A 14,944-nucleotide genomic window follows, 5' to 3' on the forward strand; every position below is an offset into this window, starting at 1 on the left:
TTGGGGATGGTGACTGCATCTTTCAACATGATCGAGCACCTGTTCAGAATGCACGGCCTGTGGCAGAATGGTTACACGACAATAACGTCCCTGTAATGGACGGACCTGCACAGAATGCCGACTTCGTGCCAGGCCTCACCAACCGACATCGATACCTCTCCTCAGTGCAGCACTCTAAGAAAAATGGGCTGTCATTCACCACGAAACCTTCCAGCACCTGATTGAACGTATGCCTGCAAGAGTGGAAGCTGTCATCAAGGCAAAGGTTGGGCCAACACCATACTGAATTCAATCATTACTGATGGATGGGGCCACAAACTTGTAAGTTATTTTCAGCCAGGTGTCCAGATACTTTTCATCACATAGTGTAGGTCTCCAGTGTTAAAAAGTAGTATAGAATTAATTTCTTGCCTTCACTGTAACATTTTCCAGAAGAAGTTAGATTTCACTGTGAACCCATTGAATAGCATTCAGCTATTCCAGGAGTTATAACATAACTCATGGTCCTATGAGCCAATGTTCCATTAAAGGTACAAATTTACAGTAGCTTCTATTTGATTAGATCATATTTTACAAAATGGTTATAATTTCTCCCCTGTTGCTTTACATTTAGTATGTTAAACATCCAATGATTCTATTTTTAACTTTTATTATATTTGACATGGACTTCCGCTCAACACGTTGCCTTTTGTGTGAAGTATGTTCTTACTCTAAGATGTAGTTCTCATTTAAATGAGTAATGGGTCATATGTTTCCTTCTTAATTAAAACTGTTATTGTCAAATGCTATTATATGCATAACTTTCATGAAATGATGTATTAGATAAGTCATCTGTAGCCTAAGGTCTACATTCTGCTTAATGTTTTTTATGTCTCTAGACATGCAAGTACATATTTAGTTTAGTAATCACTTTCCTGGATTAGCTGAAAAGTTTTTTCTATTTACCTCTCAAAATACACCCTTAGTGGCTGAGCCTATAATGCTTTTTAACTAAAGTTTTACTTTGGCAAAGAAAGTTACTCATCACTACCACTATTTGTGGTTATGGTTATGATTGGTTATGCTGTGGTTATTTACCCTCCTCCCCTTGTTTATGGTATTAGTATTACTGATATACTGGGCTTCTAATTAAGCATGTTAACTAAACTTTAATTACATATGACATTTTCCTCTAAATGTAGTCAATATTTTACCTTAATGGTTCACTACTGTAGCTCAGATGTATATGAATGCTTGGTAATATTTCAAGCTATTTCTTAACACTGTATTTTGGCTTTTTTATGTTATGGATATTATTTTCAGTATGTTTATGATAAAATTGACATTTGATATTCTACATTTCATCAAGTATATGCAATGATTATGCTACTCTTTAACATTAGGGTTTTATAATGATTTCTACCCTATATTGAAAGAGTGATATTATTCTACATTTTGGGGATAGCAGCTTCTTTTCTCTTTTTACGTGTGAAGCTATACCAAAGATGTTCACCAAAGATACTCCAGTCCCCTTTATTTATCATGAAACTTATCAAGATATTTTTGTACCATATGACGAAAATACTTTCTAAAGATCTTTGACCAACTCCTCAATATTTTGCACAGTTGTAACACTTATCCCTCTGATGATCTCTTCAGTGCTGCTCTGTTTGCACACATTATTGGTATGTTTGCCTTTAAAAGTCGTGTGTGGCATACGGCGACGTGACCACTATTTAAGTAATAACAGATGTGATGTTTTGGCTTAAACTGTTTCAACCCTGTAAGTACTGACGTATATTTTACACTTCCTTGGAAAAAATTTGTAAAATTTCCTGTATACTACATGTATTTTTTTGTATCTTTGAATAGAATCTGTGAAGATGGTCTGTGACTGAAAGTGGTCTATATATATATATATATATATATATATATATATATATATATATATATATATATATATGTCTGCTTGTGTCTGTGTATGTGTGGATGGATATGTGTGTGTGTGCGAGTGTATACCTGTCCTTTTTTCCCCCTAAGGTAAGTCTTTCCGCTCCCGGGATTGGAATGACTCCTTACCCTCTCCCTTAAAACCCATATCCTTTTGTCTTTCCTTCTCCTTCCCTCTTTCCTGACGAGGCAACCATTGGTTGCGAAAGCTAGAATTTTGTGTGTATGTTTGTGTTTGTTTGTGTGTCTATCGACCTGCCAGCGCTTTTGTTTGTTAAGTTTCATCATCTTTCTTTTTATATATATATATATATATATATATATATATATATATATATATATATATATATATATATATATATATATATATATATATATAATAAAAACCAAGGCAGCTGATGGTCAAACATACATTTTATACATTACTTGATGACTGTTAATGGTCACCTTCCAAAAACGTTTAAAGTAATTTCCCATCCCCCACCAAAAATTGACATTTTTGGAATCTATCGAAGACAAGTTGCTGAAGTCAAGTGTTTATAGGATTTCATATGAGTGCAGCAAATCTTATGCAGGAAAAATGATGTGCACTGTTTGGGATCACATCATGGAACACAAGTGGCAAACCTGTCTCCTCCAAGCCAGCAGGTCTGCTTTCACCGAACACTGTTTCTACAAATCATTCAATGAAATAGAATGAGACAAAAATTGTGCCTCATACGTCACACTTTCATAGCTCCGTCATCAATTAATCAATGGAAATAGGACAGTCTCAGTCCCTTACCAACTGAGATGGAGGCTCCCAGTTTCATTCCTCATGTAACCCTGTCACATTAAAACTTCGTGCTCTGTATAGCAGGCATCCTCCTGCAATTTTATGCAGTGAAGATGATTAATTGATTAAGTGGGCTTTCACCACAGATGTTGCACAATGCAACACACTGATATGCAGCAAAAGCGCATGTGTTCAAGCAGCACATGCACAGAGACAACTGGGTACAAATGCACATGCCAGCAGGGTCTTATAAAGGCAAGTTCAGTGTATTTTTGCCAGCATTCACCTGAAATTAGGCAGAAGATTCTGCACTGAAACATCGGGAAGCATTTTAAATACATTCGGCAGTTCATCCAAAATTTCACAGAATAATCTACACACCCAGACAGTTTTACGTTTCACATTCCAGTGCTGCTTAACATTCATTACTAACAGTTCTAAAATAAGTTATTAATAATGCATAATACTTTTCTCATGAATAATATGCAAAGAAGTCATATCAACAAACCTGTGCAATGAAAATAAAAACTTCATTAACATAACAAGAAATGCTTCCCCACAACTTTTATAACTTTTTTCACAATAATATTTACTAGTTGCATACGATTTAAGACCTATTACAGCCACAATTCATGTAAGTACAATTTCTTATTAAGTAAAATATCATGAAAATAGTAACAACTAAATATAAATGGAGAAGTAAAGCTTATAGCACATTACATAAAAAACTACGGATCGAAAAATATGGAACAATGACGAACACAGATCAAACAACTCTTTTTTTAACACTGCCAGCTGCAGATTGACAATATAAAATTGAAGTGCAGGTCAACACACATTAATAACAGGATATCAGTATAACACGTAGTACTCCAATTCTACAGCACAGGTTTCATCACTGAACACATGATAAACGTCAGTGAAGGTTTTTTTTTTTTTCAGCTGTTGGTGCACAAGAGTCAGTTCTTTCAGTTCCATCAAAGAAACACTCCACAATAAATTAATGACAGACTTCTACCAGGGTAAGAACACACAGTTTAAAGTCCCATCACCAAGGGACTAAGCACAAACTCAGACTGGCCAATGATGGAGAATAAAATGGGATATGTCCTCTTTTGACAGGAACCAATCCATAAATTCACCAATCCGATTTAGGAATATTGTGGAAAATGTCAGTCCACCTCCGCAGCTGAGTGGTCAGTGAGGCTGGCTGATATACAGGGAGCACCTGTTCAATTCCCGGTACCACCAGGGATTTTTTCCTGAGTGGGAGGACTGGTATTGGGTGCACTCAGCCTTATGAGGTTAGCTGAGGAGCTACTGGACCGATTAATTGTGGTTCCGAGGTCAAGAAACCCGACGACGACTGGGAGAACAGTGTGCTGCCACATGTGCCTCCATACCACATCCAATGATGCCAACGGCAGAGGATAAGCCCAACTGGCCTGACAGGGCCAGAGCTCAGAACTGCATTTATTTTTTATGGAAAATGTCAACTGTGACAACTTGGTGGCAATTTGAAAACTGATCAGCACAAAAAAGAACTCTACATTTTAGCCACAGTGGTGACAGGTGAAGTATAAGGGGCCGTCAAATGAAAGCATGACGGACAATATAACGAGCACAGTGCTTTCGTTGGTAGTGCAGGCAGGTGTGTGTATAGGAGTGCCCTCTGTTGGGAATTAGGAAGGAACAGCACGAACATTCACTGCTGTGTCATTTGTCTGTTAGACAACGTGAGATCAGCATCTGACTTCACTGTGGAGGCCAGGAAAGAGAAACAGTGAGATTTAGTGTGGTTTTTGACTATGAAAGGTCACTCAGGAAGTGAAATTCATGCCCACATTTGTGCTATGTATGGAGAACACAGCATGTCACATGCACACATATTTACACAGAACAAACAACAGCTGGCATCAGTAGTACCACGACTGATGCCCAACATGAGCTGAATTACTTCCACCATCTGCTGTCAGTCATTTCTGATGGCACCATCCACTGTAGCAATGACAGAAGAGGTAACGAAATGAGTATATCCTGCTTGGCTGCTATCTTTCAGTGACATCTGACCTTCTCAACATTGTTTGTTCTGTGAGGGAGTGCTGTTCACTGATTTCCAGGAGCACGGTGCCACAATTAATGCACAGCAGGATGTGGAACTGTGAAAAATTGAAGGGCATCATGGAGTCCAATGGCCAAGTAATGTTGACAGAGAGCAACTTTCTGTTGCAAGGTAATGCTACCCGCATGTTGCCAAGGCTGTTCCATCTAAGCTGTAGAAGTTTCACAGGGAAGCACTTCCACATCCTCCATACAATCCCAATCTTTCCCCCAAGTGATTTCCATAATTTTTCAGCCCTGAAGAAAGACATTAGGCAACCGCAAACATTTTTCCATGAAAAGACTGACTGTCTCGTCTCAAAGTGGGATAAATGTATTAACAGTCTTGGGAATTACTTTTGAAACAATAAACAGTTTACTTGATTTTTTCCATCTGTCTCATTTTCATTTGACTGCCCTTACACTAATTCGTAATTCCAAAGTGACACATTTACCTCCCTTTGATGACTAAAAAATATGACTGAAAGCAACCAAATTACAATTTCATTTGTCCAAAAACCAACAAATTAGCTCCTCCCCCCTGCCCTTTTTTTTAAAAAAAAGTTATTGCATGAAATAGGAAATCATATACTATATGATACTTGAGTTGAAATTTACCCAAACTATGTTAAAAACAGCAACAACAGTAATACATGCACATTAAAATCTAAAGTAGGCATAAATAGTCACCTTCTGCTAGCAAATAGTAGAATAGGGCACTATACACAAACCCATATGCAGTAAACTGATAGCAACTCCAGCTACAGAGTAAATAAATCATTAAAACTATAAATTAATGGTAACTCTCACTTAATGTCAGCACAAATTATGGAAACTGATACACCTTCTTCCTGCCAGATTATTACAGTTAACACATATTCAAACAACTTACAAGATTTTCTAAACACATGAGCAAAAAAACTTTGGTTCAATAACAGTGACTGTTCTTTAAAAACATGAAACACAGTATTTCCTTGAATCCAATCAAAATTCACTTCAGCTGACATATTCGTCCCTTGAGAATCAGCAACTGCATTAGTATTTAAAATAATTCTCATTTATTGTTCAGTCTCAGTTGCACACTTTTAATTAGATTACATGTACTGGTTGCTCAGGATCATCTACAGGTCTTAATAGCTGTGTCAGCACTCTGTCTTCTCTATTCAGAACCACATGTTGGAGTAATCTGATATGTGGTTCTGAACAGACAAGACAGGTCGCTAAGCATCTACTTAGATCTGAAGATGATCCTGAGCAACTTAAACATATAACCTAATTAAAATTGTGCAACAGACACTCAGTAATAAATGGTAATTATCTCCAATCAAAATTATTCGACTACAAACACACACTATGAACTACATTATTTTAGTGATACGCAGTTTTCTGTAACTATTGCAGATTCCGTCAACCTAAAATTATGAGGTAAAGGAAAAAACTTACCTTCTTATCACGTTTATTTGCACGGCTGTTAGGATTGGTATTTCCACGTACCCGTCCCCTCTTAGCTGGTGGTCCTCGTGGAGAACTCGGCTGTGTTGCAGTTCCAGAGTTGCTACTGGGAGTTCCAGGTGCTACATTAGCCGCTGCAGCTGTTGCTTCATCTAAGTCTAAATCCACATCTTCACCACCAGCACGTTTTTTCAGAAAATAGTACAAAACATCTGGATGGTTCCATATCTGGAAACAAGAAAATTCTTTTCAAAAACATTCAACACATGTCGAGGAAACTCGAGGAACAGAGTAGTTCAACCAACGGTCAGACATAACAGTACTGAGCTTTCTGTTGTTTGTCAGACTGTAAGAAGAATTCTAACAATGTATTTGCGGTGTTGAGCACTGTAATGAACACCACTGCAGATGGAGAGTATGTTATAAGTAACCACACATGTACATACCATTACCTGTTCAGTTCCGTTCCTAGCACTTTCATTCGTGTGATAATATAGTATACTTTCCCATCAACATACCATTATTTATTGTAAGATGGAAAGGACAAGTGTAAGATATTTGCTTGAATTGTATAAACTTAGGGTGTTTTTGTGTTTCAACTGTTTGTGTTGTTTTTCTGAGGTGGAGGCTGACTGTTTATTACTTGTTTAGTAGTGTACTGTATTTACCCAATTTGAAGTCTAGGATTTTTCCAAAACTTGTCATTCAACAAAGACTTTAACTGAACTACTGCTGCTGAGATCAATGCTTGTATGTTGTGTAATGGATCAATATAGGAGTCGTCTTACATTTACAGTTGAAGCTTTGGCAATAATGGTCACATGCAGATTCTCTTAGCGGCGCGTTTCGTCACAGGGTTATTTGGTAAGCATGATAGCGTTATAGAGATGTTTAGCAAGGTTTCGAGAGGGTGCGTTTCTGGATGAGGTATCGAATATATTGCTTCCCCCTACTTATGCCTCCCGAGGAGATCATGAATGTACAATTGGAGAGATTCGTGTGCACACGGAGGCTTTCCAGAAGTCGTTCTTCCCGCGAACCATACGCGACTGGAACAGGAAAGGGAGGTAATGACAGTGGCACGTAAAGTGCTCTCCGCCACACACCGTTGGGTGGCTTGTGGAGTATAAATGTAGATGTAGATGTAGATTCATTGTCAAGAATTCAGAAAAGTTGGATGGGAAGCCGTGACGCCAGCTTGGCTGGGGACTAGGATGAATGAGCAACTAAAATGAGTATGGTAGAGCTGGGGTTCAGCGGAATTTGGCAATATTTCATTATGCTGCCAACTATACTGTGTATCTTGGCTTTTTATGAACATCTACCACATTTAATAAACAATCTGCCTGAATCCATTTGCAGGTGCAATTGAAATAACTTTTAAATTGGACAAATGCTCAATGATAGTATATATTTTTGCAGGATATGTTAAACATCTAGATACATTCCACTAAAATACTTACACAATCATGCAGCTATGTTGTCGACATTCACTGCAAGGTATGACTAGAACGAAAAGGATCTGTCAGCTGTTGGTTCTATGCAGCCAGTGAAACAGTAGAGGGCAGACAACAAGTTTGGAAGTGAGAAAAGAAGGAATATTGTCACATTCTCACATCAATGTAGGTGCAAAATCTGATATGTATTGGGGGTGGGGTGGAGGGGTGGGGTGTACTGTGTTCTCAGTTCCCACAGTAACCATATTGGAAACTGCAAACGTATTTGGAAGAAACAGCCAAATATTTGTGGCAGCCAAGATTATAAATTTTATTAATGCTTGTATATAAAAATAGATTGCCCTTTGCTCACCTTTAATTGGTTAGGTGAAACTATCATGGTAATGATGATGAGGATGATTAAAAATAGTGATACCACAAATAGGCAAAAGAAGGGAGTGAAGATAAAAATTAATGTAACTTCTTTCTTTTTGTTGTTGTTTTATTTTCTCCTTGTATAATCAAAATGTAATGGCACATGCTACTTTGTATCTATAAAACAGTTTGTCATTTTGATTGGCCAGAATACCTGTGAAACAAAACTTTCTCAAGGGACCCCTTCAATAAAAGGGACTGCCTTACTATCGGTTAAATAGGCATATGTCTGCATTGTGTATGTGGGGGGGGGGGGGGGGGGGGCTGTATGTGTGGGGTGCGCGCGTGTGCATGTAGGTGAGCACACGCACGTGTGTGGATGGGTGACTGCATAAATTCATTATGTATAGTTTGAGGGTACTCTTGGGTCTTCAAAGATTCTCATGGGGGCGGTGGTCTGGGTTTCATAGTGTTAATTTCTGTCCCTTGGAAGTTTTCCTTCACAATAGGCTCTGCAGGGAATGAATAAATCAAGTCATGAGGGATTCTAAAGTTTATAATAACTAAACATACAAACAGTTGAAATTTGTGTATCAATTTTTTACCAAACATATCAGTAAGTACAGATATACTACACTGCATCACATTAAGAATTCCTTTTTATTGCAATAATGGCAGATAACCCACCTTACAACACACAGCAAAAGCCTTCAATGGGTTAGGTACAGCTTTCTTTCTCACAACCTCATTCATAAAAGTGTCATACAGCTTACGCTGAAATGGAGTCATTCTGAGAAGCAGCACATACTCTTCTTTTTGCGGCAGAGACACTTGTAATACAGAATGACTGCGCCTAGAATGAACCATACATATTATATTCTCATCAATTATTCATACAAAAGACAATATTAAAATCTAACCTCTACACCTCAAATTTTTCTTCTGCAAGCAGTAAGTATAGAGCAAGAAGCTAGCCTGTGGTTTGAATTCCATGTGCAGTTGGCAGAAAAAGCTACTTTTTTTTCAGATCTTTAGCTTCAATAAGCTAATGAAAGATTACATTCTTTTTTGTCTCTAGAACAGTAATTTCCTGAGATAATTTCTTTACTCATGAACAACTATACATCAGTATCCCTTTATGGCCTGTAACAACAATCTTGAATATCACATCATATTACTTATAGGTTTACAATTATTCCACCTAGCAACTGTTTCACTGCACTATAGTGTAAGGAATTGAGATTAAACACACCCTTTCACCCCAGCACCCTACTGGGCTCTATCTACACTAGCCTTAATCTCTCCCCTGCCCCATCACCCTCCATGGTTCTGAGCAAACTGCGAGACATGGTTGGCATTGTGCCCAAATTAAAACACTTTCTAACTGAAGGAACCCACTATTCTCTTTAATATGACTTTGTTTTCCTACAACCACACTGTTATTCTGAGAAATACATATCTCCTTTTATCTTTCAGCTCACAAATGGAGGTAATATGCAAGATATTAATAAATTGAAGGCCAAGTCACAAGCCTCCCTCAAAATGAAATGTCTACCCCTGCTTATAATGTTTTCCAACAACATCTTTATTTCAGCAGTCTGCTTAATTATGCTGTCATGGCAACAAAGAGGCTGCTTTGGATTTATCTCACTTCAGGATCATACTCCTGGCACTGTTTGGCAACAACAGTTAACCATTTTATTCAACTGTTTTAATATTTCTTGCGCTTCTCCTCTACTGTTTTGGACATCTGTTACATATACGACATACTACATTGATCTGGAATGTGTCACAAAGCAGACCTTTTATCTTTGTTAGCAGGAGTAACATGCATCAGATGGTGACTGGGCTAGAACAGAGCAGATGAAATGCACACAAGGTCATAATATTAATGAGGACCACAAAAATTAAAACTGTCATTGCATGGCGAGAGATACTATCAAAAGCCATCAAACATTTGCAATGGCTTGCAAAGACATCAGATTTGAACCTGGGGGAAAGCTGGATCAGTTGATACTGATCCAGCATGTCAGGGAGACTATGCAGCCAACATGGTCACCCTGCATAAGTTGTCAAGGAGGGAATTATTGGACACTGACATCACCAACAACCATAGTTTGTGCAGTCAATGTCACAGAAAATGACAGTAAATCATAGTATTCAAATAAGCTTACCATTGTTTCTTCACAAAATAAAACAAAACATAGTATCCTATGACTAGAGTATCAATGGACCACAATTAGAATCAGTCAACTCGAATACATAGATGCAACAATACGTAGGGATATGAGGCTTCAGCATAGATAAGGCAGACTTCAGTTCATTGACAGGATACTAGGAAAACGCAGCTTGTCTACAAAGGAGACTACTTACAAACCACTTGTGTGTCCTATCTTAGAATATTGCCCAAGTGTGTGTGACCCATGCTGTATAAGGTCAGTATTAAGTGAAGAACTTAGAGATATTCTTTAGATTCTTTTAGGAACCATGACTACAAAATCAGACTGTCTGCAGGATGCACAGAGGTATTTAACCATGAACTCTTCCCACAATCCATATGTGATTTGAAGGGTAAGAAACGTGGTTCCGTGCTAAGTACTAGAGCAGGGCAACAGCATGCCCAATCCATATTGCATGCACACAGCTACAGAGAGAGAGAGAGAGAGAGAGAGAGAGAGAGAGAGAGTGCAAGTACACTTCAAATACTTTGTGGATGGCACATCTGAGTGTGCGGATGTCACGAATTTGCGTTCACGTGCACATAGGCAGCGAATTTGCAGTGTGCACATGTGCAATGCAGTTAGGTTACCACCAGAACTGGACAAAATTTATTTGAATGCAAATAACGAATACAGGTAAAAATGGTTATCCACGAGTAACATGTTATTCAAAATATTGTTCACTTATTTGAACAAAAACATGTGAATAAAACGTGTTATGAATACTAGAGTAATTGGAAATTCAGTGACATTTACTACTCTAATTCTTTCTCATTTATTAACTAAAAATACTTTTTGTTGCTTTTAAATTAGTTTTCAGAACAACTATTTTTGTCAAAAACCTCATTAAAAACTGTAATTGATTTTCGAAGATTTGTCATTGTGACACAACAGAAAGTACATTCACACAAGCAACGAGGATATTGGTGCATTATATCCTCCGAATTCATCTTCATTTCATGACAACAACATATGACTTTCAACTAACAATCTTCTAAAAACACATACAGAAATCATCAGTTCCATTGTACTTTTTGGCAAATAATTTGTTGCGATTCCATGTTAGCTTCACTTCCCAAATTACATTCAAAACAAAATTTTCTTTTTATGTCATAACATCATTCAAAATTCGTGATCCAATGTCTTTGAAATTTCTTTGGCTGTTATATGTCTGTAGCTCGTTGTAAGTCTCCCTTGGTCATGGACAACAATACAAGTGAGCTATCTGTGTTTAAATCATGCAGTAATTATATTTGGTGTAGAAAGGCAAGGAAGGCTTTCCAATCATCTCTTGACACTTTCTCGATAAAAAAGTTGCCATTGTCCTGCAACATTATGAACTCATTTGTGTACTCAAACCCAGTGTCTCGTCCAATATTTTTGAATCCTAAAGTTCAATGTAACTGCATAGACGCATGGCAGATAAAAAAACTATTCCATATTCTAATGGAAAGCTTACTAAGGGTTAATCCAAAAACACTTTCGGATGGATTTGGACATCCAGGAGTTTTTTAGATTTAAAGTCTGTTGACATTAGCCATCAGCAACTGGGCTCTAACTTGTTCAAAGAGATTTTGGGATTCCAGCCGATCATTGTAAACTTCACTCCACGATAGTCCAACTGGACACCTGCCAGTCATCTTCAGGTGAGCCACCGAAGACTAACAAATATGTTCTACGCTCCGCCTTATACAGTGCACTGATAATATTGCCACGCACGCATCATAATCATAGTGACAAAAGGACCATACCACCCAGTGGCTGCATCCTCGGTGTTGGAACTGCGAAGATCAGCTGTTTGAGCAAATCCCAGAGATGATGAGATTCCACACATTATCCAGCTGATAGCTGCTGTCACGGTTCGTTAGATTTTCTGCAATGCATATTTCAACAGATTCTTTTATAATGGACTCCCAAAAAGATATTACTGTGGCCAAAATTAAAGTTTTGTCATACTCCATTGAAAGTCCATTGGTGATAAATTGTTCTGTTATTGCAGACTTGTTGGGTTGCAGAAGGCAAGTGCAACATTTACATTCTGTGCAAAGTTCTTCGACTGCACGTGTTGTTTGTCCTATATGGGCCATACAACACTGGAAAGGTATTTTGTAGGTTCCCACCTTCCGAAATAAGAAGTCATCCTTTACTGATCCCAGCAGGTCTGAAATCTTAGAACGATACCAGAACAGTCCAATGACAGCGGCGAGCGGCAACGTCGAAGACAGCTGATCTTTGCAGTTCCACCAGTGAGGGCACTGCCACCGGGTGGTGTGGTCCTCCTATCACAGTGACTCTGACGCATGCTCGGCAATACTATCAGCGTGCTATATAAGGCAGAGCAGAAAACACTGATAGCTGACCTGAAGATGACTGGCAGGTGTCCAGTTCGAAATATCGTGGAGTGAAGTTTACGACGACCAGCTCGAATACCGAAATCTCTTTAAACTTTTAATTTGCCAGTAAAATTTTAAGTTTCACATCAAATGCCTTTAAGGAGAGGAGATGCCCTCACATTGAAGAAGTTTTGACAAGCTACGTGGTAAGAGAGAAAAACTTTCAAGTTCTTTAAGGTTTTTAACGAGCTGTCGGGACCACGGCATAATACCAAAATATGCCAGAGTTGCACACTGTATTAACACTGCCACTACACGGAAGATAACAGAGAAGGCCAGTCACGCTACTGTTGAGGAGAGAATCTGTTACACGAGACAAAAGGCGGGATTCCATTTCAAAAAAACTGTTCCACCTACATCTGAAAATTGCAGCACTTGTCTCTCCCGTATCACGAGATTGAGCTGATGTGGTGCCTTCAGGCAAGCTTGACCGGATATATAAGAATGCAAATTTGATCGTTTGGAACCACAACAACCACCGCCAAAGGGAATAACTGCACAACAATCCACTGTTAACTTCACGAAGAAGAATTTGGACAATACGACACGGTCTGTTTTGGTTAAAGGACTCAATTTTGCACCTACACCAAGTGTACTACCTCTGATAAGTTTTGCGAGTGGTTTCGAAAAAGTTGCACGACACCTTCCTACGGATGCTGGCAAAGAAATAAGAAGGGAAACCTGTAATGCTCTTTTGATAGCTGCTCCTCAACTCAGTAATATAACAGAAATATAAGCTCTGAAAAAAAGGCTGCATGACAAAATCTTCAAGAGGATCCGGACATAGTGGTGCCGAAGGCTGATAAAGTTAACTGAACTGTTTTGTTACCTCACAGTTTGTATTTGGAGAAAATGCACGGCCTACTCAATGATATTATATACAGGATTAATGATCATGACCCTACAGCACGTGTGCAATGGAAGACATGTACACTCCTGAACTCTTCCTTGTTACCTCACATGACAGCATGCCACCAAGACTCTGTGGTCTTCCTAAAGTGCACAAAGATGGTCTTCCCTTACAGCCTATAGTTAGTAATGTTGACACACCATATATGATTTAGCCAAACAGCTTGCTTTCTTGCTCAGACAATTGGTTGGCAAATGTTTGCATCATATATGGAATTCAACAGATTTTATAAACAGATTGATAGGTTGGTTGGTTTAAAATGTTAAAATGGGAGAGGGGAGGGGGGGGGGGGATGGACCAAACCAAGAGGTCATTGGTCCCTTGTTCCCAGTAGAACAATTACCCAAGGGAAAGAAGAAAACAAAGAAGATGTACTGCACAATAGCAGGAGAAAGTAAGAACCAGAAGAACGGAAGAAGGATTAACAAACACTACAATGGACAAACCGGGACAAGAAAACCACAGAGAGATGCAAGAAACAGGGAAGAGAGATTAAAAACAAGAAAGCAAATTACCATGACTGGCTGACCCTGAGAATAAAAAGAAGGAGAAGCCAGCCACTCTGCAACACATTAAAACCTCTACCCTAAAAGTCCTAGGGTGGAGGAGACAGAGGGACAAAGGACACGCGCTAAAACTCAGATCAAATGATAAAACCCATCCTCACGAATCAAACGTAAAACTAAAGCTGCTGTTGAGGCACTGTTGCCCAACACCGAATGTAGGGTGCTAGGAAAGTTAGAAGTGGGCAGTCCAGCAAGAGGTGGACGACTGTCATTTGGGAGCCACAGCAACACTGAGGTGGGTCCTCGCGATGGAGGAGGTAACCGTGTGAGAGCCACATACGGCCAATGCAGAGATGACAAACAACAATTGATTCCCTGTGAGAAGCCTGCAGGAAAGACTTCCACAAATTCACAGTCTCATTATTGACACGCAGGTTGTTGTGCATACTGTTATGCCAGCCACCTCCCAAAGCCAAAAAACCTTGCGGTGTAAGACAGAACGCATGTCAGTTTCAGAGATGCCCATCTCCAGGAACAGTTTCTGCGTAGCCTGTCTGGCCAGCCTGTCAGCAAGTTCATTGCCTGGGATTCCGACGTGTCCTGGGGTCCACACTAATCACCACTGAGCGACTGGACCGTTCCAGGGCAGAGGGGGACTCCTGGATGTTGGATACCAAAGGATGGCAACGGTAGCACTGGTCGATAGCTTGTAGGCTGCTCAGGGAGTCAGGACAGAGAAGAAACGACTCATCAGAACAGGAACGGATGTACTGAAGAGCACAAGATACAGCCACAAGCTCTGCAGTGAATATACTGCAGCCAGCAGGCAAGAAATGCTGTTCAATACGG

The 14,944-nt window shown here is 39.1% G+C and overlaps 1 protein-coding gene across 1 annotated transcript in view; it reads right to left on the reverse strand.

The window, feature by feature from the left end:
- LOC124722666 overlaps positions 1 to 14,944 on the reverse strand; it is a 509,646-nt gene that overhangs the window by 125,132 nt on the left and 369,570 nt on the right. The window contains exons 13-14 of the mRNA XM_047247811.1: positions 8,755 to 8,920; positions 6,248 to 6,484 (exon numbers count right to left, since the gene is read on the reverse strand). Coding sequence (XP_047103767.1) covers positions 6,248 to 6,484; positions 8,755 to 8,920 — 403 coding nt within the window. The remainder of the gene's footprint in view (positions 1 to 6,247; positions 6,485 to 8,754; positions 8,921 to 14,944) is intronic.

Source organism: Schistocerca piceifrons, chromosome X (genome assembly GCF_021461385.2).
Source record: "Schistocerca piceifrons isolate TAMUIC-IGC-003096 chromosome X, iqSchPice1.1, whole genome shotgun sequence".
NCBI classification, from domain to species: domain Eukaryota; kingdom Metazoa; phylum Arthropoda; class Insecta; order Orthoptera; family Acrididae; genus Schistocerca; species Schistocerca piceifrons.